The sequence below is a fragment of the Nomascus leucogenys genome, chromosome 4, assembly GCF_006542625.1.
Source record: "Nomascus leucogenys isolate Asia chromosome 4, Asia_NLE_v1, whole genome shotgun sequence".
Classification (NCBI taxonomy): domain Eukaryota; kingdom Metazoa; phylum Chordata; class Mammalia; order Primates; family Hylobatidae; genus Nomascus; species Nomascus leucogenys.
In genome coordinates, this window is record NC_044384.1 from 21,132,565 (window position 1) to 21,157,927 (window position 25,363).

Consider the following 25,363-nt stretch of genomic DNA (forward strand, 5'->3'; position numbering starts at 1 on the left):
ATGCTAATGCCCATCTTCCAGGGTACAACAGCTAGCTGTTCTGCTGTGACAGTGTATCCAGGCTTCCCTTGGTGAACAGCTTAAATCAATGATTCTTGAACTGTGTTCCTTGGACTTCTGGAAGTCCCTAACACCCTTTTAGGGATCCTCAGGGTCAAAAATGTTATCCTAAAAATACTCAAACATACCCAGCAATCCCATTACTAGATACAAACCCAAATGAACATAAATCATTCTATTACAAAGATATATGCACGTATATGTTAATTGCAGTACCATTCACAATAGCAAAGACACGGAATCAACCCAAATGCCCATCAATGATAGACTGGATAAAGTAAATGTGGTACATATACACCATGGGATACGACGCAGCCATAAAAAGGAACAAGATCATGTCCTTTGCAGGGACATGGATGGAGCTGGAAGCCATTATCCTCAGCAAACTAATGCAGGACCAGAAAACCAAAAACCACATGTTCTCACTTATAAGCGGGAGCCAAAAAAAATGAGAACACATGGACACAGGGAGGGGAAAAACACACACTGGGGCCTGTCGGTGGACAGTGGTTGCGGGGGAGCAGTGTAAGGGGTAGAGCATTAGGAAAAATAGCTAATGCATGCTGGGCATATCTAAGTGATGGACTGATAGGTGCAGAAAACCACCATGGCACACATTACCTATGTAACAAACCTGCACATCCTGCACATGTACCCCAGAACTTAAAATAAAAATTAAAAAAAAATTCAAACATTATTTGACCTTTTCACTGTGTTGACATGTACACTAATGATAAAAAGTAATGAAGGGTAAGTCTGTTGGTGGCTTAGCATGAATCATGGTAGTGGTCCCGAACCGTATTAGTTGCCATAGAATTCTGCACTTCCATACAGCCACAGTTAAAAACAACAAACAAAAAGTTTTACTTAATAATGCCCTTGATGCATCAGTAAAAATGGGGTAATTTTATTAAATCTTGATAACTCAATAGCCCTTTTAATACCCCATGTAATAAAATGGGAAATATACACAGAGCACCTCTGCTGGATTTCCTCAGATGATGAACATCTTGAGGACAAGCTTCTGCATGATTAAGTTGCAAGCTGAATTAGCCACTGTTTTCATGGATTATGGTTTTTACTCAAAAGAATAACAGAAAAATGATGGTTATTCAGCCTTGGGTATTTGGCAGACATTTTCTGAAACATGAACAAAACAAGCCTGCCACTTCAAGGAAAACTAAAAGTATGTGTTGCCAGCAATAAAATCCAAACTTTCAAGCTATCATTGCAGTCCCTTCTCTGAACTAGGGACTTCCAGTTTTTTTCCAATATTCCTTCTGTTTTTTTCTCTATCTTCTCTCCTATGGGGACTCTGATTATGTATATATTGTAAGCTGGTATACCATCGGGCTCCAGAACTCTTTTTCTACATTCTTTTTTCTTTGTGTTCCTAAAATTGGATAATCTCAATTGACCATCTTCAGGTTCATTGATTCTTATTCCATCTGCCCAAATCTGCTGTAGAGCCCTTTTGTGAATTTTTTATTTCCGTTACTGTAATTTTAAATCTCTAAATTTCTATTTGGTTTGTATGTATAATTTCTATGTCTTTATTGAAACACCATTCTCATACTTTTTTTCAGCTCTTTAGACATGGTTTTCTTTAGTTCTTTGAACATATTTAAAATAGATAAAATTTGTGTCTAGCAAGTCTAGGGACAGTTTCTATTGATTGCTTTTTCTTCTGTGTACGGGCCATACTTTATGTTTCTTTGCATGTCACATAATTTTTGTTGAAAACTGGACATTTTAAACAATGTAATGTGGCAACTCTGGACATGAGATTCTCCCACATTCCCAGGGCTTATTGTTGTTGTTTGCTTGCTTAGTGACTTTTCTGTACTAATTCTTTGTTGTCTGTGGCCCCTGAAGTTTCTACTGAGTTAGCTTAGTGGTCAGCTAATGACTGGACAGAGATTTCCTTAGGTGCCTGGAACCAATAGTTCTCCCAGTTTATTGAGGGGCTGTGTGTACATGTTGAGGTAGGAAGCATGCTTTCACACTCAGTCAGGCAATTGACAACTCTGCCTTAGCCTTCACTTCCTGCTAGTGGAGAGCCTTAAGGTCAGTTAGAGCTGCGAACTCAGAATTTTCTCAGGTCTTTCATAAGCATATGCACTGGACATGCTTAGGAAGGCTGCTCACAGCCTTATGCATGTGCATGGCCTCCTAGATCCCCAGGAGAATGTCTCAGCTTTTCAATGACCCCTATGGGCATCTCATTCCCAGCTTTCCCTTTTAAGCTTTTTGGTTACCCTATTGTTTAACCCAATTGTAATCTACTGCCTCAAGCAGCCATGGTGTTAAACAATTGCATTTTTTTTTTTTTTTTTTTTACAAATGCCCCTAGGGAAAAAGTTATTTTTGCTGGGTGAACTCTAAGTCAGATCACACAAAAACAGTCTTGTGAGTGGGGTCTTCCAGGGAATTACTAGACAGGTCAAATAATGACAACTCTCTGGGTATGGGGCTTTGAAGGAGGCCCAACTGTGTCCTGCCCCCTCCAGCTGCTGCCAGGCTACTGGTTTTCACTGTGATTGTGGAGTCTTGGTTTTCAAGACTACTGTGGAGCTGGTTATGGGGGAATAGAACTAGGGCAGGTTAAAGCACCAGAAAACTGTTCTTACTGAGATTCAGCCATTTTTCTTGAATAAAGGCTCCCCAGATTGCCTTTAATTTTCAGAGCCCTGAAAAAGTTGATTCAGACAAGTTTTTCCAGTGTTCTTGTTGCATTTACAGAGGTGAGAATTTTCAGGGATCCTTCCTCTGAACTTCTAGCTCATATCCTCCATGCTTCTACTTTCCACCATACAACTTAGCACAGATTTGATTTACACTGTTCTCCGATAAATTAACATTCATATTATTTCCCTAAGTAGAATTTTGGAAAGCTTGTACCCTTCATCAAAAGCGTAACAGTTTATAATATTTTAAAATTATTCTGATAAGATCAGTGATAATATTAAAAAAATGTGGTTTTAAAAAGTATTATTTAATAAAATGTATTAATATTTGGAAGATATCATGAGCCAAGTTTTTCCAAATGACCAATGTATGATGTTACAAAATCATGCATGGGTAAAAGATGCACTTAAAATGCAATATAGGGCTGGGCATCGTGGCTCACGCCCATAATCCCAGCACTTTGGGAGGCCAAGGCAGGCAGATCACCTGAGGTCAGGAGTTTGAGATCAGCCTGGCCAACATGGTGAAATCCCGTCTCTACTAAAAATACAAAAATTAGCCAGGCATGGTGGTACATGCCTGTAGTCCCAGCTACTTGGGAGGCTGAGGCAGAAGAATCACTTGAACCCTGGAGGTGGAGGTTGCAGTGAGCTGAGGTTGCAGTGAGCCAAGGTGGCGCCACTGTACTACAGCCTGGGAGACAGAGCAAGACTCCGTCTCAAAAAAAAAAACAAAAGCAACATAGAATGATGGATTTTACATAATAAGTATGGAAAGTTCATTGATGTGGTTTCAGATTCCACATTGTAACTAATCTTCATATATATCAAATAAGAATATTTTCAATCAGATGAAAAGATTATTAAAATATTCCTTCTTTTTCCAACACATTAATGTGTCAGGCCAGTTTTTCTGCATATATTAATCAAAACCATGTATTGTATCACACTGAATGCATAGATACAAAAATCCAACCATCTTCTGTTAAGCTTGATATTAAACATATATGAAAAAATTTAAAACTACTCTTATGAAATGTTGCTTTGTCTTGGAAAAATATATTGTTTTCCATAAAAACATTATTTATGCTAATGTGCAATGAATTTATTCTTATTTTTTAAAATGAACTAAATAGCTAAAAATTTTTAATTGTAATGTAAACATTGAGAGATATAACCCATATAAACAAAAGTTCTTTGAAGTCCTCAATTATTTTTAAGAGTATTAAAGAGTCTTGAAACCAAAATGTTTTCAGAAATTCTGGTTTAGACCATTTCTGGGGGTTCAAACTCAGAAGCTTCATTCATTTAAGGTAATATGGACCTCTTTTTCTTTAATAAGGAAACGATTAATTTAGAAAGAACCTAGAGAATTCAAGCAAGACTTTCACAGCAGGGGAGAGGAATGTTACTGCTTCCCTCTGCCAAAAGAAAAGATATGCAAGGAGGGAATTCAATTAATTGTTCAGGGAATTTCTTCCTGGACAGTTTTGCATTCCTGTCAAATCACTGTGGGGCACGCAGGTCTCTCTGCCAGCATCCTGCATGGATTCTACACCCCGACCCTACTAACACCATTTTAACTGCTGCCATTGGAGTCCCTTCTCTGAATTCCTTTTTCCCATCCAGTCTGTTCTGTACACCTTAGCACAGACCTGATCTACAAGGTTCTCTGGAAAATTAATACTGTTTCCTTCAGTCAATTTTTAGTCATTTGGGGGCTGGACATGATGTTTCAGGCATCTCCTTCACTCCACTGCAGCTCCTAACATAATGCTGGGAACCATGGTACCCATTACTCTATGCAAGTCTGCCATTTCGCTGATCAAGATTGAAGACTTAGGACAGAAACACTTTATTTGCAGAATGATCTCTCTACACTGTGTCGTTTCCTTTCTGGTAATGTTAGTTTTCTAACAGCAACCACAGAGCCAGGCAGCCAGGGCAGAAGGCTCTTTCTTATCCCGGCTCTATGGCTTTCCAGCTTTGTCACTTTGGGGAAATAACTCCTTTGAACCTCAGTTTTGCCCACAGGGAGGAGGCAGACATTGTTTAATGTAGGAGTCACCCAGCAGATGCTGGTTTCCTTGCCCGATTTTCTTCCCCTCTTCTTTAGGATGCTTCGAGATGATTAGCAAAGACGTGTCAGCCACAAATCATAACTCTTTCAAAGGCACTCATTAGCCACTGAGAAGTTAATTACACTTAATCCAGTTCCCTTTTCTCTTTATTGACTGTACTTACGATGGATTATAAATCTCTTATCAACTAAAACACATGTTTCATAAAATTATACATCACAAAATTATGGCAATCTCCCATCTGTTTATTTAGTCGTTAAGAATTTAAATAGAGTGTATTTAACTCAATGATTTTCTCCATGTTTTTCTAAAATTCTTTTTGTTTTCTCTCCCTGATTCTTGAGAATCATCTCTGCTCCCCACCTCTCCTGATTTCTTACTGCTTTACCGCCCCTTGTGCCTCTCAGCCTTCTTGTCTTTTCTTCCTTTCTCTCTCTTCTACACAAGTCATGGTACCTTCAGGGGAGGTGGTTTCTCTGCAGAGGGCTCATGAACTGGATAGGTCAGGACATCAAAATTACTTGGGATTTCCCTGTAGTCCCTATTGCCCACCCTGCCACAGCCCCACTGCCTTTTTCTTTTTCTTTTTTTTTTTTTTTGAGACAAAGTCTTGCTCTGTCATCCAGGCTGGAGTAGCTGGGACTACTGGTGTGTATCACCATGCCTGGCTAATTTTAAGTTTTTTACAGAGATGGAGTCTTGCCATGTTGCCCAGGCAGGTCTTGAACTCATGGGCTCAACTGATCCTCCCACCTCAGCCTCCTGAAGTGCTAGGATTACAGGTGTGAGCCACTGTGCTCAGCTTGTAGTGCTGTCCGTGCTTAATGGAGGCCAAATCTCCAAGAATTAATTGAAAAGTTTCATGAAGAAGACAGTGTTGTAAACCAAAAATTAAATTCTAAGCCGCGCCACCGCCCCCACACCCCTTGGCCAAGGGGATCCCTAAGAAACCTAAAAAACTAGTTCAGGCCATGACAGGAAGGCTGTTGGACGTGCCTCATTATACCCTCCTCTCTTTGGAGTTTAGGCACAACTGACCACCACTGACATTAAAATAGAGATCGTAAGACTCACAGCAGACTCTGTAGCAGGAAGATACCCAACTCCAACCTGATTCTGGTATAGCATCACATCACAAAGAGCAGGTCCTAAAGAAAATCAAAGTATAATATTCTAAAAATATATTTCTTTAATATATTTTTAAATGGCCCTGCAAAGCCATACTCTTGTGGGAGGAAATCTGCATTCTGTAGTGATTCTCCTTCCCATCGCTTCTCGGCCTTTTGGCTAAGATCAAGTGTGATTCTCCTTCCCTTTCCAGGTCTTTTCCTGATTCAGGAGAGAATCTGACACCTTCTAAGGTCCAGAGAGGACATTTACCATTTATTTCCTCTGAAGCCTGCTACTTAGGGGCTGCCTCTATATACAAGAACCTTGGCTTCCACAACCCACTTATCTTAACTCAACAATTTCTTTCTGCTGGCTTCAACTCTTTAGGCAAAGCTTAACTCTTCTGATCAATTACCAATCAGAAAATCTTGGAATCTACCTATGACCTGTAACCTTGCCCCTCCCCCCCACTTCAAAATGTCCCACCTTTCTGGGCTGAATCAACGTGTACCTTATATGTATTTATTTATGTCTTTGCCTGTAACGTCTGTCTCCCTAAAATGTATAAAACCAAACTGTAAAAGCTGGCTACCTCGGGCACTTGTTCTCAGGACCCCTTCAGGATGTGCCCCAGCCATGGTCACTCATATTTGGCTCAAAAGAAATCTCTTTAAATATTTCACAGTGTTTTTTTTTTTTTTTTTTTGCCAACAATGTGGATGTTGTGAAACTGCAGCAATAGACATTTTTCCTCATCTGAGAAGAGTCCACTTGAACTGTGGAGCCCTAAGCCTGATTGACAGTGATGAGGATGAGGCTGTCTCCAAGGGTACGCCAAGGACAATTTGCATCAGAATGGCTTTGAGATCTTTAAAAGCAGATTCTCAGGCCCTTGACCTAGGGATTCTGATTCAAGAATTTTAAACAGAGTTCTCTGATGATTCTTCTGCATGATTCTTGAGCACCAGAGGTATCTTTGTCTTGGCACTGCCCCCTTCTTGAAGAATTCATCTGGCATAACATTTCTTCTTTGCAAAGTCCCTTAACATTGATCTTCTCATTTAAACCTCAGAGTAACTTAGTGAAATAGACCGGAGCGCAGCTATTGTTTTCTCCAGAAATTTGCCTTAAATTTTATTCTATGTGTGCTGTTGGCCAAGGCAAAGCCCAATATCAGCCATGGGTCAAGCTTGGCCAATCTCAGCCACTCCTGAATGGCTTCTACCCAGGAGCCACGTTGCCAACTCAACAAGACATTATTGAAATTGGGATTAGATGTCTTTGACTTCTGAAAATGAGACATATGTAAGCTGGGACTCACCACTTGAGGGTTTATGAGGACATATAGGATTGTAGAGGCAAGGGGTCTGTTCAGTGGGGAAGAGAAAGGATGACCATGTTGTATCTGTGTCTCACACTGACCCTTCCTGGGTTAGATATTTGTGTGTATTTCACACGAAGAACAGTGAATAAAGATCGAAGCATTGCCTCTCAGACCAAGCCAGACCCACAGCTCCTGCCTTCTAAAAATGATTGTTGACTTCTGGGCTGGCTGATACTTATAGTGAGGTCAGCAATATTACAATTACAATGCAGTCAAATGAGATTAATAAGGGTGCAACATACAAAACACAGGTAACAAGTTTTTACTGGGATTGCAGTGTCTGGAGAAGGGTTCCAGTGGGAAAGGACCCAGTAAAGCATGTCAGGCTGCAGGTTCCTTGTGATGCTGATCAACGACGGGAGGAGCCAAAGGAGCAGTGTCCATCCTGAACTGAGAGAGCAGGCTTGGTTCCATCCAGGATTCTGCTCCTCCCCTGCTGGGCCAAAGCTGAAAACCTGGCTTGATCTATGTGAGTCAGAATGGCCTGTGGACATGGGTTTCCAGTCAGTGGAGCTCACGGGCTGTGGTTTAGACTTTTAGTCACATTAAATTAAAAAGGAAACAGCACTGTCCTTCATATATGTAGTCCTGTCATGGTATTATCTTTATGGCCTCTGGCAAGAATAACACTCTCTTAGCAAGGTCTTCAAAAGATTTGAGGGTTCTCTGTGCCATTCCAGCACATGAAGAATCGATATTTTACTTATTTGTGTACAATGTCTCACTCTAGAAAAACGCTTTTTCAAATTCCCATAACATAAAAATGACGTAAAAGGCAAGAAGAAGAAATTAGAATATAAAACATTTTCCCCATTCATCTAAGTAATTCTCAGCATTTTCTTTTTTATTTTTTTTAAAGTGAAAACAAGTTTATTAAGAAAGTAAAGGAATAAAAGAATGGCTGCTCCACAGGCAGAACAGCCTTGAGGGCTGCTGGTTGCTCATTTTTATGGTTATTTCTTGATGATATGCTAAATAAGGGGTGGAATTATTCATGAGTTCTCTAAGAAAGGGGTAGGCAATTCTTGGAATTGAGGGTTTCTCCCCCTCTTAGGCCATATAAGGTAATTTCCTGACCCTGCCATGGCATTTGTAAACTGTCATGGTGCAATCCTCAGCATTTTCCATTTGAGGCAGCATTGAGGAAAGTTTCAAGGGAGGATGATGAGTGCCTAGGATTCTCAGCACTAGGGGCATTGGAGCCCAGAGGTCAGTTGCCTTTGGCCACAAACTCTTTTCCGGGGAGATCACAGATCTCCTTGAACATGCAGTAAAATGAAGGTCATTTTCTCTGTGTGCCATGGTGTGAAAATGTTGGCATGCATGTCCAAATGTGGCAAACTTATCTATCTATTCTCTTCATCCTAGCTGTACCAAAAATGATGCTGCTGTCTATCAAATCTCGGCTAAAAACTCTTTTGGAATGATCTGTTGTTCTGCTTCCATTGAGGTTGAGTGCTCATCAGAGAACCCACAACTGTCTCCTAACCTGGAAGATGACAGGGACAGGGGTTGGAAACATGAAACAGGGACACATGAAGAAGAAAGTGCAAATCAGATTGATGAGAAGGAACATCCTTATAAGGAAGAAGAAAGCATCTCCCCAGGCACTCCCAGGTCAGCTGACTCCTCCCCCTGCAAATCCAACCATTCACTCTCCCTCCAGTCATTGGGCAATCTTGACATTAGTGTGTCCAGTTCTGAAAATCCTTTGGGTGTTAAAGGAACAAGGCACACTGGAGAGGCTTATGATCCAAGTAACACAGAAGAAATTGCAGATGGGTTGCTTTTTCTTAATTCAAGTCATATTTATGAAAAGCAAGATGGATGTTGCCACAAGACAGTGCATTCTATGGCATCAAAGTTCACGGATGGTGACCTGAACAATGATGGTCCTCATGATGAAGGCTTATGCTCTAGTCAGCAAAATCCCAAAGTACAGAAATACATTAGCCTCAGCCTCCCGCTGTCTGAGGCAAATGCACACATTTACCCAGGTGACAGTGCCGTGGCCAACAAACAACCCAGCCCACAGGTTTCCAGTGAAGACTCTGACAGTGACTATGAACTTTGCCCAGAGATAACCCTAACCTACACCGAGGAGTTTTCAGATGATGACCTGGAGTATCTGGAATGTTCCGATGTTATGACGGATTACTCTAATGCAGTTTGGCAAAGGAACCTGCTGGGGACTGAGCATGTTTTTTTATTAGAAAGCGATGACGAAGAAATGGAATTCGGTGAGCATTGCCTGGGTGGGTGTGAGCATTTCCTCAGTGGAATGGGTTGTGGGCCTCGGGTGTCGGGTGACACTGGGCCTATGGTTGCCACTACTGGCTTCTGTGGTCATCACTCACAACCCCAAGAAGTTGGGGTGAGGAGCAGCAGAGTCGCCAAGCACGGTCCCTCATCCCCACAAACAGGGATGACTCTCATTTTGGGACCTCACCAGGATGGAACGTCTTCAGTGACAGAACAGGGGAGATATGAACTCCCCACTGCTCCCGAGGCTGCTGAAAATGATTATCCAGGAATTCAAGGAGAAACCAGAGACAGCCACCAGGCAAGAGAGGAATTTGCCAGTGACGATCTGCTCAACATGGATGAATCAGTAAGAGAGACAGAGATGAAGCTCTTGTCTGGTGAGTCGGCAAACTCAGGGATGAGCCGGTGTTGGGAGACGGCAGCTGAGAAGAGAGTGGGGGGAGAGGACTTATGGAGCAAGAGGGGTTCACAGAAACCTGCCAGGGTGAGGCAGCCGGGAATGAAGGGAAATCCCAAGGAGCCGAATGCCAACCCGAGAGAAAGTACAACAGAAGGTACTCTTCATCTCTGCTATTGCAAAGAATCTGCGGAGCCCCCACTAACCCAGAGTGATGAGAGAGAGACTTCTCACACCACAGCAGCAGCGACTGGTCGGAATCCCCATGCTGATGCAGGAGAATGTGCTATTTCAACCCAGGCAGAGCAAGAAGCAAAAACTCTTCAAGCTTCAACAGGTTCACTCTCCAAAGAAGGCAACACAAATTGCAAGGGAGAAGGCATGCAAGTTAATACTCTACTTGAAACAAGCCAGGTTCCAGACAAGCCAGGTTCCAGTGATCCTCCTCAGGTAAGACTTTTCTTTTAAAGAAATTACAAGATAAAAAGAACGTGTGTGTATGTGTGTGTGTGTGCACATGTGTGTCTTTTCCTTTACTTCACATTCACAATTGCTGTACCATAATGTAAATCAAAATAAGTTTCCCAACACCATCAGGGTACTTGTGCATGACAGCTGCTGCTGCTCGGAAGGAAATCTGGTTTTGAAAAAAAGGCCCAGATAAACCCTAAGCCATCCTAATTATAGCAAAAGACTGATAGAAGTTAAGAGGCACTAATGGGATTCTGGACAGCTGGAAAAAGAAATCTGATATTTTGTCTGCTGCATGTGTTTTACCAGGCAATGCCACTATTCAGAAAGTTTCTCAAGCAAATGTTTTGGGTGTAGCCTTTAAAGGAAGAAGGGGGAAAAAACATTGTTTTTAGTCATTTGCAGGAGAGTGCTTTGAAAATGATAGGTTTTGGCTTTAATCAGAATTTGTGGTATGAATGAAAGACTTCAGTGTGTCTGAAAGCCTTGTAGACTTCACTTTTTTTGTGATGTTAGGGAAAGCAGGCAGAGTAACTTTTGCCACACTGGTGGGACGTTTTTGATTGGATGTTTGCCTTATTTTGTTTAAAACAGAGTATAAAAGAGGCTAAGAGAAAAAAAGCTGCCAAGAAATAAATTTGTTTTGCCTTATTACTGATTTGGGAGTGTAAAGAGATGGAATTAAATTTATAGGAATAATCAATGCACAAAAGATGCTGTCCTTGATACATAACTTATGCTTTTAATGATATTTTCAGTTTTAAAGGGTCCCAAATGAGCTTTGGACTTATGCTGTAGTATGGGCAAGATTTGAGTTTTATAAATAAATAACCTAAGAAAACTTATTTGTCTATTATTTTTACTATACTTTGTATTCCCCTTTTTCCCAAGTTTGTACTAGAAAACTAGTATTATTTTTATAGAAGACTAGATACACTCCAAAGATAAACTATTCCCAATGCAAAGTGACGTAACTGTGAAAATATTAAAAATTGACACATGAATTTCAAAGACCCAGTCATAAAAAAGCCAATCTAAAAATCTCCAGATTTTAGGTAACTGTTGACTGAGCAAATTGTTCTGTTCTGCTGGCCAAACTAGCCAGGTAAAAGCCACATTTATATTTTACCTTTCACAGGAGAACCAGATTCTCCTATCCAGTTATTTAACACACATCTCTTAGCAGCTCACACACCAATGACCAGTTTCATGCCCAAGATAAGCTTAAGGAGGTGCTTTGACCATATGTTAATACAAAATAAAGTGACAATGTTAATTTTTTCACGTTGATAAACGTGGCATTTCCTTTTCTAGGCATAAAATGCTCTTCCTTGCTCAGCTAAGTGCTTTTTTTTTACAGTCATTTATCCACTCAAAAGTGTTTCATTGGACAAATCACTTCATTATTAAAGGTGGGGGAAGGCGATAAAGTAGCTCAAAAGGAGTAAGTGGAAGGGAAGGGGGCTATTTATTGACGATATCGGTTTTAGACCCACCGTTGTGGAAGGCAATTGCTGTCTCATCCATCTGCCCCAAATTTCAAGGAGCTGGAGGGAGGACCCCCCTTTGTCATCCTCAGCTTGTGACCTAAACTGAATTCTGAGATCGAGAGCCCTGGCTCACTTGTTTACTAGCAAGGCAGTCAAGTAAAATGGGCCATTTCTGGGACCCAGGTCATCTATCTCATGTGCTCTATGGAAGGTCTCGTGGAACTCTTTGGCTTACACACTCACACACACATTCATCACTATATACCCACTCCACCAGGTATCAGCTGAAGGTCCAACCTGTGTTCTGTGGTGTGACTAAGACAATTACCTCAGAACCGTGAACACTGTTGTTCAGAAAGCAAACTGAAGGGCCTGCATTTTCCGCAAGTGAGACCTCTTCTCATTTTGCAGTGGTCAGTAGCAGAGCTGACCTCTCACTCGAGGGACAACCAGAAATGTGAATGGAAGCTGTACATTTAAGAGCAGCTCTGTGCAGCCTGGAGTTAGAAATAGGATCTTTATATCTGTGGTTTTTATTTTCCTTTGACTAAAGCAGGAAAATTTTGCCACAGGGACTGGCATATTTGAGATTCTTTTACCCATGCAAGAAGTTTCTATTTAGTTGTAGGAGATACCTGTATTTTCTACACACGTATACAATGTAGCCAAATTTACAGCAAGCGGCTAACTATCATCACAGCTATGACACAGAAGCACTGGGGGTCACTGGGAACTAAATTCAACTTTTTAAAATGATACTGTTCACAAAAAGGTGAATCTCTCCGTAACAAATTCAAAACACATTTTACACATTTATTCTCAGACATTTGAGGTTTATGGGGACCTAAAAATTTGAAATGGTTAAAAATCCTGGGTTGGGAGTCACAGCAATAAATTTGCCCACTCTTTTTCCTTTTATCTGTTTTGAGACGGAGTCTTGCTGTTGTTGCCTGGGCTGGAGCAATGGCACGATCTCGGCTCACTGCAACCTCCGCCTCTCAGGTTCAAGCGATTCTCCTGCCTCAGCCTTCTGAATAGCTGAGATTACAGGCACCCGCCACCATGCCTGGCTAATTTTCATATTTTTAGTAGAGGCAGGATTTCACCATATTGGCCAGGCTGGTCTCAAACTCCTGACCTCAGGTGATCTACCCACCTTGGCCTCCCAAAGTGCTGGGATTACAGGCATGAGCCACCACGCTCGGCCAAATTTGCCCACTCTTCAGTCTCGCCTGTTCACTTACCTTTAGGTGCCTTTTTGCAGAAACAGTGACCAGCAGTTTACTTCCTAGTATTTTCTCTTCATCTGCATACCGTTTTTAGCATGCTGAGAAAAACTCCGTCTCTCTAATGTTCTAAGAACAAGGCCATATTGCAGACTATCTCCTGCCTAAACATGCATCTCCAGGTATATTCACTTCCTGTCTCCCTTTCTCTCTTTTAGAATGCAAGGCCATCTTGCTGTTATTTGTCTTGAAATAGTACCTACCCAGGCTAATATTGGAAAGCCCCCAGTTTCTCTATATTTATGGAAGATTATAAAGTTAATCCCAGTTTGGGAGTGGAAAACAGAGAGGGTACCCCAGGCTAACTTGAATCATCTTCAAGGGTCACACCGCCAACTCTTCACCTTGGTTTTGAGCTCACTTTCCTCGTCCAACTCAGAGGCAAGGCCTGACAATCTGCCCATCTTAAGTTTCTCGGCAGCCACACTGGGGTAAGATCATCCTCACTCTTAAATCAGAAGTGCTGCGTCTGTGCTCCTGCACAGCTGCCCAGGTTTGCCCCAGAGGGAGTTGCATTTCTGTATAGGGTCATGGGATCACAAGTGTACAGTAAGGAAATGTGTTCTTGGGCTCTGGTAATTAAGAATCTTCCTGATCAGGAATCAGCACTAAGTACAGAATTGAGCTCCGTGATGGAAGGGAATTTGTTCAGTGTATTCTGTTTGCTGATATAACCCAAGTCCCTAGAGTAGTGCCTGCCATGTAATAGGCAATCAATTATTGACTGGATAAGTAGCCATACAATACTAGAGTAAATGCCAAGTATAGTTAGGTAGGTAGGTGTGATTTTCTTTCTTTCTTTTTTTTTTTTTTTGAGACGGAGTTTCACTCTTGTCGCCCAGGCTGGAGTGCAATGGCGTGATCTCAGCCCACCGCAACCTCTGCCTCCCGGGTTCAAGTGATTCTCCTCCCTCAGCCTCCTGATTAGTTGGGATGACAGACATGGGCCACCACACCTGGCTAATATTGTGTTCTTAGTAGACATGGGGTTTCTCCATGTTGGTCAGGCTTGTCTCAAACTCCCAACCTCAGGTGATCCACCCGCCTTGGCCTCCCAAAGTGCTGGGATTACAGGCGTGAGCCACCATGCCCAGCCAGTTAGGTGTGATTCTAATGATCACTGGTCTCCACCACTTTATGGCCTTTATTTTCCTGAGCACATTCTTTGGTTGCCTTCACATAAAAGACGCTGAGGCCAACTCTCTGCTAATAGGACGTGCTTCCTATTAGTTACTCTTCTGGCTCTGGGAATGGGTTGGTTTGTTTCAAACCAGCAGTCCCCAAACATTTTGGCACCAGGGGCTGGTTTTGTGGAAGACAATTTTTCCACAGCCGGAATGGGGTGGGGATGGTTTCAGGATGAAACTGTTCCACGTCAGATCATTAGGCATTAGATTCTCATAAGGACTGCACAACCTAGATCCCTTGTGTGCACCATTCACAATTGGGTTCGTGTCCTGCCACTCACCTCCTGCTGTGTGGCCCAGTTCCTAACAGGCCACAGACTGGTACTGGTCCACGGCCTGGGGGTTGGGGACCCCTGTTCTAAACCATCCAAATCTTTTTTTTTTTTTTTTTTTTTTGAGACAGAGTCTCACTCTGTTGCCCAGACTGGCGTGCAGTAGCGTGATCTTAGCTCACTGCAACCTCCACCTCCTGGGTTCAAGTGATTCTCCTGCCTCAGCCTCCTGAGTAGCTGGGATTACAGGTGCGGCTGATTTTTGTATTTTTTTTAGTAGAGACAGGGTTTCGCCATGTTTGTCAGGCTGGTCTCGGACTCCTGACCTTGTGTGATCCACCCGCCTCAGCCTCCCAATGTGCTGGGATTATAGGCGTGAGCCGCCACACCCAGCACCATCCAAATCTTGCACTTGGGTTCTCTTGTGAATGCTGGCAATTTACGTACAACTTTGCTTTATTAGTGCTTCATTATCTCTGAAAAATTGCTAATTAGATCCAGGAAGATCTTACCATATTCACCTAGCACTCAGGACTTTCTGCCTTTTGCCTCTGTCTATCTCTGAGAGGCAAAGCAGGAGTACAAGCTGGTTTCCTCACCTGGAAAACATGTTGTGGATGGTCCATCTTTCTGTCTGGAATTCCTTTGCCCACCTTGTTTCTAGCTCAGCCTACCTGCTGCTTCAAGACTGAGATCCTGCACGGTGCTTCGAGTTGGTTTTCTCATGCCTAACTACAATTTCTCCTTTCAGAGAAACCCATGACATTCTCATCCTCATTCTTTGTAATCCTGACTTTCTTGGGACAAAAGTTTTATAGAGGACAAAAATGGCAACACGCCTCTAAAGTGTTGGCAGAGTTCCAATTAAAATACTGCATTCCTGGCTAGGTGCCGGGGCTCATGCCTGTAATCCCAGTACTTTGGGAGGCCAAGGCAGTCAGACTGCTTGAGCCCAGGAGTTCAAGACCAGCCTGGGCAACATAGGAAGACCCTGTCTCTGAAAAAAAAAAAAAAAAAAAAAAAAAAAAAAAATATATATATATATATATATACACACACACACACACACAATGCTGCATTCCCTTAATGCTCAATTTAAAATTAAACATAAAGCAACAGAATATACTAAGTATAATGTTTCTAAGAGAATTCATTAGCAGATCTATATACCATTTACAAATGGTTTTATTACATGTTTTTTAATTGAAATGTTTACTGAGATAATCATATGTTCACATGCAGTTGTAAGAAATACAGAGAGATGATAGTACACTTTGCCCAGGTTCCCTCAATGGTGACATTTTACAAAACAATGGTATAATGTCATAACCAGGATATTGACATTGATACAATCTACTGATGTAATTTGGATTTCCCCAGTTGTACTTGTATGTGCATATTAATACCTACAGACATTTATCACCTACGTAGGTTCCTGTATCCACTACCAGAGTCAAGATATGGAATAATTCCATTACCACAAAGATCCCTTGTGTTACCCTTAATAACCATACATACCTCCTTCCTGCCCTCCCCCTTTGGTAGCCCCTGGCAACCACTACTTTGTCCTCCAATTCTAAAATTTTGTCATTTCAAACATGTTACATAAATGGAATCATACAGTATACAAGTTTTTGAGTTTTTTTTATTCAGCAGAATTCCCCGAGATTCATTCAACTTGTGTGTATCAAAAGTTCATTCCTTCTTATTGCTAAGTAGTATTCCAGGCAGTTCGCTTAGTCTTTCACTGGTTGAAGAACATCTGGGCTGATTCCAGTTTTTTGCTCTCATGGCTAAAACATTTATGTACAGACTTCCGTGTGAACATAAGTCTTCATTTCTATGGGACCCATGCCCAGGACGGTCATTGCTGAGTCATATGGGGCTTGCATATTTAGTTTGTAATGAAACTGTCCAACTGTTTTCCAGAGATGCTGTACCTTTTTACATTCCCATCAGCAATGTATGAGGGCCCAGTTTCTCCACATCCTCACCAGCATTTGGTATTGTCATTATTTTTGATCCTGGACTTTCTGATATGTGCATGGTGATATCCCATTGTAGCTTTTAATTTGCATTTCCGTAATGGTTAACGATTTTGAACATTTTTAAATGTATTTATTCGCCAGTTGTATATTTTCTTTGGTGAAATGTCTGTTAAATCCATTTCCTAACTGGATTGTTATTTTATGGTTGAATTTTGAGACTTCGATACGCATTCTAGAGACTAGTCCTTTGTTGGTTTACACACTTTTTTTTTTTTTTTTTGAGATGGAGTCTACCTCTGTCACCTAGGCTGGAGTGCAGTGTCACGATCTTGGCTGATTGCAACCTCCGCCTCCCAGGTTCAAGTGATTCTCCTGCCTCAGCCTCCCAAGCAGCTGGAATTACAGGTGCCTGCCACCACGCCTGGCTAATTTTTGGATTTTTAGTAGAGACAGGGTTTCACTGTGTTGGCCAGGCTGGTCTTGAACTCCTGATCTTGTGATCTGCCCACCTCAGCCTCCTAAAGATTTCCAAATATTTTCTCCTAGTCTGTAATTTGTCTTTTTATCTTCTTTACATGGGCTCTCACAAAGCAAAAGCTTTTCATATTGATGAGGTCTAATGGTCAGTTTTTCCTTTTATGGATTTTGCTTTTGGTGTCAAGTCTAAAACTCTTTGCCTTTCCCTAGATCCTGAAGATTTTCTTTCTGCTATGTTTTTTTTCTAGGTTTTATAGCTTTATGTTTTAGATTTGAAGCCAATGATCCATTCTGAGTTGATTTTTGTAGAAAGCATGAGGTTTAGGTTAAGGTTCTTTTTTTTTTTTTTTCCTGTGGATGTTCAATTTTTCTAGCACCATTTATTGATAAGACTTTGTACCTATGTTTAAAAAGAGAACTTAGCATAGTGCCAGGCACCCAGTAAGTTCTCAAGGTTTGCCAAGTGCAGTGGCTCATACCTGTAGTTGCAGCATTTTGGGAGGCTGAGGTGGATGAATCACTTGAACCAGGAGTTCAAGACCAGCCTGGCCAACATGGTGAAACCCCGTCTTTACTAAAAATACAAAAATTAGCCAGGCACGGTGGCGCTTGCCTGTAATCTCAGCTACTTGGGAGGCTGAGGTAGGAGAATTGCTTGAACCTGGGAGGTGGAGGTTGCGGTGAGCTGATATCGCACCACTGCACTCCAGCATGGGCCACAGAGCAAGACTCTGTCTCAAAAAAAGAAAAAAAAAGAAAGATGTCAGGGTCCCATCTCCTCTTTGAGGTCAGAGGAAAGCTTCTGGTCACTTTCTTGCCAGGGATTTTACCAGTGGCCAGGACAATATCAGCCTTGCAGCCACGAGCTGGGCGTATAGCCAGGAAAGAGGTGCCCCCATCAGCCTGTAGGACTGAACAGATGATTAAACCCAGTTGAACTAAAGATTGAAGAAACCAAGGGTGTTTTGGTTTCTAAGAGGCATTTAGTTAATCGATAGGACTATTATGTGCTATTTGGAAAGAATGAGCAAGTCTAGATGTGCCGTCTTTCCTGGATTTGCCCACAATATGAGGATTGACTGATTTAAACAGAAAACCAGGGGTGAGAGAGAGACCTAGAGAGAGAGGCCTTGACGTGCAAGTCCAGTAGTTCCTACTAAATGATGTATGTATTCACACCTTGAGAGTTCATGCCTTCAAAGGTGGCAAACTGCCACCATAGCCCACTAATTCCCAGTTGTGTTTTAAGTAACAGCAGAAAATTTACTTCTTCTATGCTAAGCAGATTTGGCTGATGTGGTATGAAGCTTCATGTTAATCTAAGTTCAGGCTAGTTACTAGGCAGGTGGTACAGGCAGAGTATGCAGCAGCCTGAAAATCTGCATGGCCATCCAGTAACAGGCAGGGCACATCACAGGGCTCTAGTAAACGTTTTTAGGGCATAGAAAAATACAAGCAGCTGATCTAAACCATCTTGTAATACAGTGCTCAGATTTAAGAACAACTTGAGATCTTGAGTTCATTTGCATACTCAATTGTATTCTCCCAAAATAACAACTATGAAAACAATGACTCCAGAGGGCTGATAAGCCAGATCTTAGCTGATGATGAGAAGGGCGGAGGTTTTTTTCTTTCTTTTTTTTTTTTTTTTGAGACGGAGTCTTGCTCTGTCACCCAGGCTGGAGTGCGATGGCGCAATCTCAGCTCACTGCAACCTCCGCCTCCCAGGTTCAAGCGATTCTCCTGCCTCAGCCTCCCGAGTAGCTGGGATTACAGGCACCCACCACCACACCCGGCTAATTTTTTGTATTTTTAGTAGAGACGGGGTTTCACCATGTTAGCCAGGATGGTCTTGATCTCCTGACATTGTGATCCGCCAGCCTCAGCCTTCCAAAGTGCTGAGATTACAGGCGTGAGCCACCACGCCCAGCCAGAAGGGCCGAGGTTTCTAATCACTCATCTCTTAAGGTGTGGCCACCATGCCTCTTGTCAGTACTATTCCTTAGCTGACCCAGGGAGGAACACAAACATTTTTTTTCTTTTTAATCACAAAGCCTACTGTTCCACTTCTGCCAAATACCATTAACTGTCCTGGACGTGCAGTTTAATGTCCTGGCTTACTACAGTTATTATTCTCAGTCAGGGTTAAATAATCAATAAAGAGTCATTAGTGCCTGCAGTTTTGCGACTCTTGGTGTAGTCCGTGGACCAGCTGGTTAGAAACGCAGGCTCGGAAGCCCTGTTCCAGTCCTACTGAATCAGAATCTGCATTCTCGACCAGACTCGTAGGAGATTCATACACACACTGAAGTTCCAATAGCCCCAGTCTACAGAATATAGGCTCCTTCTCAGATTAGAAAAGACCCCAAAGCCAAGCCCTCAACCCCAGCTATGCATGGAATCACCTGGGAGCTTTAGAATATTCAGCTGCCTGGGTTTTGCCTTCAGACATTCTGATGTGATTTGGTCTGCAGTGTGGGCATTGGAAGCTCTAAAAGCTCCCAGGTGATTCTCTATACTTCCGAGGTTGAGAGCCTTAGCCGAGCTACACAATCATATGGAAACTTTTTCCCCGCCCCAAGACTGGATCTCTGTCACCCAGGTTGGAGTGCAGTGGCCTGGTTACTGCTTACTACAGCCTGGACCTCAGGTGATCCTCCCACCTCAGGCTCATGAGTAGCTGAGACTACAGGCATGTGCCACTACGCCTGGCTAATTTTTCTATTTTTAGTAGAGATGGGGTTTTGCCATGTTGCCCAGGATGGTCTCGAACTCCTGGCCCCAAGTGATTCTCTTGCCTTGGCCTCCCAAAGTGCTGGGATTACAGGTGTGAGCCACTGTGCCCGGCCTGTAACTTCTAAATAGATTTGTCCCTTGGTATCTGTGGGGGATTGGTTCCAGGACCCCCCTCAGATACCAAACTCTGAGGATGCTCATGTCTCTGATATAAAATGGCATAGTATTTGCAAATAACTTATACATCCTCCTGTTCACTTCAAATCATCTCTAATTACTTATAACACCTAATACAATGGTAAATGCTACGTGAGTAGTTGTTATACTCTATTATTGAGAATAACAATTTTAAAAGTCTGTACATGTTCAGTAAAGATGCAATTTTTCCCCAAATCTCTTGGGTCCATGATTGGTTGAATCCACAAATGTAAAACCCACGGATACAGAGGGCTGACTGTATACAGATGTACAAGCCCCACCCCGGAGGTCCTTATTTCAATAGATCTAGGGTAGAGCTCAGGCGTGCGTGCCCTTATGGAAGCTCCAGCTGACCCTGGGTAACTGAGGCACAGCCGTGGTTGAGAGTCCTGGAGCCCACATGGAGCTAAATCCTGGGGGGTTCCAAGTTCCACCTCCCCCGAGTAGGGCTGCGGACAGCTAAAGGCTATGCAGCTTGTGATGTACTTTCTTAGGGATTCTGGAGTCCTTGCCCCTGATTTCCCACAATCTTAGCCAAGGAACACGGCATCAGGTTATTCAATACCACTTTTCAAACAGAGGCAATGGGTATTCTTCACACATAAGGCATTCCTGTCCTAGTGCCATATATGCATCCCAGAAACACCTCACATTCTGAAAAAGCACACACTTAAAGTGTAAGGGCTTTGGGGAAAATTAGCATCCCCAAGAGGTCACTTAGGAAACAGACCATTTTGAAATCAGAGACTAACAAAATCAAAAATGTGCCCGGGAAGCTCACTCGGACTGCCCAGGGAGGTGGCCCAGGCTGGCAGGAGGCCACCATGGCAGATATTAAAAACACACAATAGAGTGGAGATGCTGGAGATCTTTCAGATGGAGCCAGCTTGAGGATGCTGAGACCTCAAAGACAGAAGTGGATCTCTGAGCCAGCAAAGCTGCTGTTAAAGTGGGTCTGGGGGCGCCGCTCAACCTGCCCTTAGACACACAGGCTTGGAGTGTGCTTCTTGGGAGAGAGGACCGCTGAGGGCAGGCTGCATTTGAAATTCTGTTAAAATACAACTTAATAGGGCCCCTGCTGCCAATGCAAAGGGTGAGTCAAAGGCTTGTTTTCCTGCTCAATTTTCTGTAATTTATTCCAGCTATTCTGGTTCCCTTTGCCAAAGAAAAACTGCGTATGAACCAATGCAGCGTGTTGGTTATACTGACATCATTCCCTTGTAGACCGATCTCACAGAGCTAACTCATTACAGAAACATGTCCTGGCAGACAGCCTGCACTAAGGATTTGGATGTCTCGTGTTCAGGTGGTTCTACTCTGCTTGGAGTCCCCAGGGCAGTGTCTTAAAGTGAGGGCCTGGACTATTTGCATTGGAATCACCTGATGAGGTGCGTGTTAAAAAAAACATAGGTCCCTAAGTTTTACCACAGACTTGCTGAAGCTGCATTTTTATTAATTTTGAGGCAGAGTCTTGCTCTGTCACCCAGGCTGGACTGCAGTGGCGCAATCTCGGCTCACTGCAACCTCCGCCTTCCAGGTTCAAGCGATTCTCTTGCCTCAGCCTTCCGAGTAGCTGGGACCTCAGGGGCCTGCCACCATGCCCAGCTTTTTTTTTTTTTTTTTAAGTAGAGACAGGGTTTCATCATGTTGGCCACGCTGGTCTCGAACTCCTAACCTCAGGTGATCTGCCTGCTTCAGCCTCCCAAAGTGCTGGGATTATAGGCGTGAACCACCATGAAAAAATATGCAGGCCTGAACCTGCATTTTTAATATGCTGTCTGAGAAATAAATGCAGGCCTGAACCTGCATTTTTAATATGCTGTCTGAGGATTCTCTTGGGCATTAAAGTTTGGAAACCATGGGCTCAGTTAGATGGATCTAGAGAGAGAATACTACAACTTTTACAGGCATTTCTGTAAAGACTCACAGGAGTTTGGAAACAACAAGAAATTTAGGCTCGTCAAGTGTAACCTCCTTTGCCCTAAGAGGAAAAACAAAAACTTGTGATTGGAATTTTCTTCTGCTTTCTAGCTGGCTTGCTATAAACACAGCTTGTTCTTCACCTGTCCGGGGAACTGAAATAAATACAGATCCTGATTTATTGTAACTAATCCAAAACAGGTGTGCATTTTACAGCTGTGTTTTATTTTGAGGAGTAGTTCAGTGGCAGGAATTTGGGTGGCAGCAGGGGAGGCTGGTGAGAGGAGGGTCACTTGGCAATAAGGTGGGTTTTAGTCTCTGTAACAAATCTACTGGCTGCTGTTGGAGCTGAATGCCAGAGACATGGCCTCTGTTGGTCTTTGTTGGTCTTCTTTGGCTATGATAGAAGATGAACTTGCATCTCTCAAAGGCCATGGAAAAAGCATTAGGGCCGGTCGCGGTGGTTCACGCTTGTAATCCCAGCACTTTGGGAGGCCGAGGCGGGCGGATCACGAGGTCAGGAGATCAAGACCACGGTGAAACCCTGTCTCTACTAAAAATACAAAAAATTAGCCGGGCGTGGTGGCGGGTGCCTGTAGCCCCAGCTACTCGGAGAGGCTGAGGCAGGAGAATGGCGTGAACCCGGGAGGCGGAGCTTGCAGTGAGCCGAGATTGCGCCACTGCACTCCAGCCTGGGCGACAGAGCGAGACTCTGTTTCAAAAAAAAAAAAAAAAAAAAATAAAGAAAAAGCATTAAACTAACCAATCAAGACAAATGATAAAGCTGTGGTCATAAGATAGTGTGGGAGTTGCCATAAATAAGTAGATAAACCAAACTGAGGAAAGAGTACAGAATCCAATACTGGAATTCGGTTTATGGATAGAAACAGTCTTTCAACTTGTAGGGAAGAGACAAGTGCTTCAATGCTGACACAATTAGCCACCATATGGAAAAGGTATCAGTACCTTACAATGGACCCCCAATAAACTGATGTTATTTGATCTGAGTTAAAATTTTTAAAAAACTATAAAGTACTGAAAAAATTTTTCAAAATGATTTTCATGATCTTGAGAGATATAAGATCTTCTTGGGAAAATAACAGGCCTGGTGCAGTGGCTAACGCCTGTAATCCCAGCACTTTGGGAGGCCGAGGTGGGTGGATCTTGAGGTCAGGACTTCTAGACCAGCCTGGCCAATATGGTGAAATCCCATCTCTACTAAAAATACAAAAATTAGCCAGGCATGGTGGTGCACGCCTGTAGTCCCAGCTACTTGGGAGGCTGAGGCAGAAGAATTGCTTGAATCCGGGAGGCAGAGGTTGCACCACTGCACTCCAGCTTGGGTGAGAGCGAGACTCCATCTCAAAAAGGAAAGAAAGAAAGAGCGGGACTCCATCTCAAAAAAGAAAGAAAGAAAGAAAAGAACAAAAAAGAGAAATATCAATAATTTTGATTACATCAAATTAAAACTTTTCTATAGAACAAAAATACCACTAAGAAAATTAAAGTGATACACTTTGTATGTAGGACACTGTAATAGACAAAGATTAATTTCCAGGGTATATAAAAATCAAATAGATAAAACATCCCTAACAATTGAATTATTTTTAAAAGGTAAATATATACAAAGTTTATGGAAGAGATAAATGGTCAACAAATATGCAAGAAGATGCTCAACCTTATGGGTAATTAGGAAAATACAAATTTTAAAGATATAACATCTTTCATAAGATAGATAAAAAAATTAAAATACAGTATCAAGCTGACATTATAAGGAAATGGGTACATTGCCAGTAAGATTAATTTGGCAAAATCTCTTTAAAAATCTCTTAAAACTGAAAAGGGCATTAGCCATGATGCAGCAGTTTCACTTCTCAATATCGACTCTTGAGAGAAGCTTGCATGAATGCCCAAGGAAGCATGTGACATCATATGTGTTGTAGAATTGTTTCTAAGGAAACATTTCTAAGGAAATGTTCATGGGTAACTGGCTAAATAAAATGTGGCCTGCTCAAGTGATGGATGCTTCAAGACAGCATAGAATTAGAAAGGTATGTTGAAGGATAATACATACAATATGATATAATTTATGCCCCCCAACCATTCCATAGTAGTATATGTTATTTGTATATACATATATAAACACATAAAATTATTTTTTAGATCTGGAAGAATACATTCAAATGATAGGATTAACTCTGGAGAAGGAAGCAAGGAACCTAACATTTGGAGGGGTGGTTAGTGTTTTTAAATGTTTAAGGAAATTATTTTTACTGATATTATTGAAAACTTTTTTTAAAATTGTTTTTAAAAAAGGAAGACATAAACTGGGAGCTAGAAATCCTTGATTTCAGTTCTGGTTCTGCCATTAACCAACTGTATATCCTTGGGTAATTTCTTTTCCTCTCTTTGGGCCTCTTTCCTCAGTGTAAACTGAAGGGGCAAACACGAAGATCTGTTAATTTCCAAGGCAGTGAGGTCCTGTGAATCCCTAATTTTTCATCAGCTGCCAAAATAAATATCAAATAAAGTGGAAGAGACTGTGGCTTTCAAGGTGAGGAAAGTCTGTCTAAGCAAAAAGGAAAAAAAAAAAAGAAAGAAATCTGATGATGTAAGAATTTTGCATAAAAACCCCCACCATAAACTGATATTAAAAACAAAAGCTTAGAAAAGCACTTGTGATGTACAAATAAAGTAATGTAAGAAAAGATGAATAGCTTAATAAAAAATGAATAGGGCTGGGCGTGGTGGGTCATGCCTGTAATCCCAGCACTTTGAGAGGCCGAGGTGGGCGAATCACCTGAGGTCGGGAGTTGGAGACCAGCCTGACCAACATGGAGAAATTCCGTCTCTACCAAAAATACAAAATTAACTGTGTGTGGTGGCGCATGTCTGTAATCCCATCTATGTGGGAGGCTGAGGCAGGAGAATTGCTTGAACCAGGGAGGCAGAGGTTGTAGTGAGCTGAGCTTGCACCACTGCACTCCAGCCTGGGCGATAAGAGCAAAACTCCATCTCAAAAAAAAAAAAAAAAAAAAAAAAAAAGAACAAAGACATCAAATACGCAATTCATGAAATTCATCATAAACGTATCAACTCCATTCCTTTCTCCCTTCCTCCTTTCCTTCCTTTCTCAATTTTCAGAGATTGCTCTTAAAGTGATGATACTTCATGCTAATAAGACTGTGTGGAAACAGATTTTACTCTTACACTGCTAACAAGAGTGCAAATTAGTACAACCCTTCTGGATGTCAAATTGGTGATATTTACTAATCCTTTAACATGTAAATTTTGGCCCTGTAATTAGCCTAATAAAATTATCAGAAGTATAAATAGAACCCTCGGGACAAGTCT

The 25,363-nt window shown here is 42.1% G+C and overlaps 1 protein-coding gene across 1 annotated transcript in view; it reads left to right on the top strand.

Moving 5' to 3' along the window:
* The window catches only part of ALPK2 (alpha kinase 2), a 124,201-nt gene that overhangs the window by 17,874 nt on the left and 80,964 nt on the right, over positions 1-25,363 (top strand). The window contains exon 3 of the mRNA XM_030810094.1: positions 8,691-10,434. Within this exon, the coding sequence (XP_030665954.1) occupies positions 8,691-10,434 (1,744 nt within the window). The remainder of the gene's footprint in view (positions 1-8,690; positions 10,435-25,363) is intronic.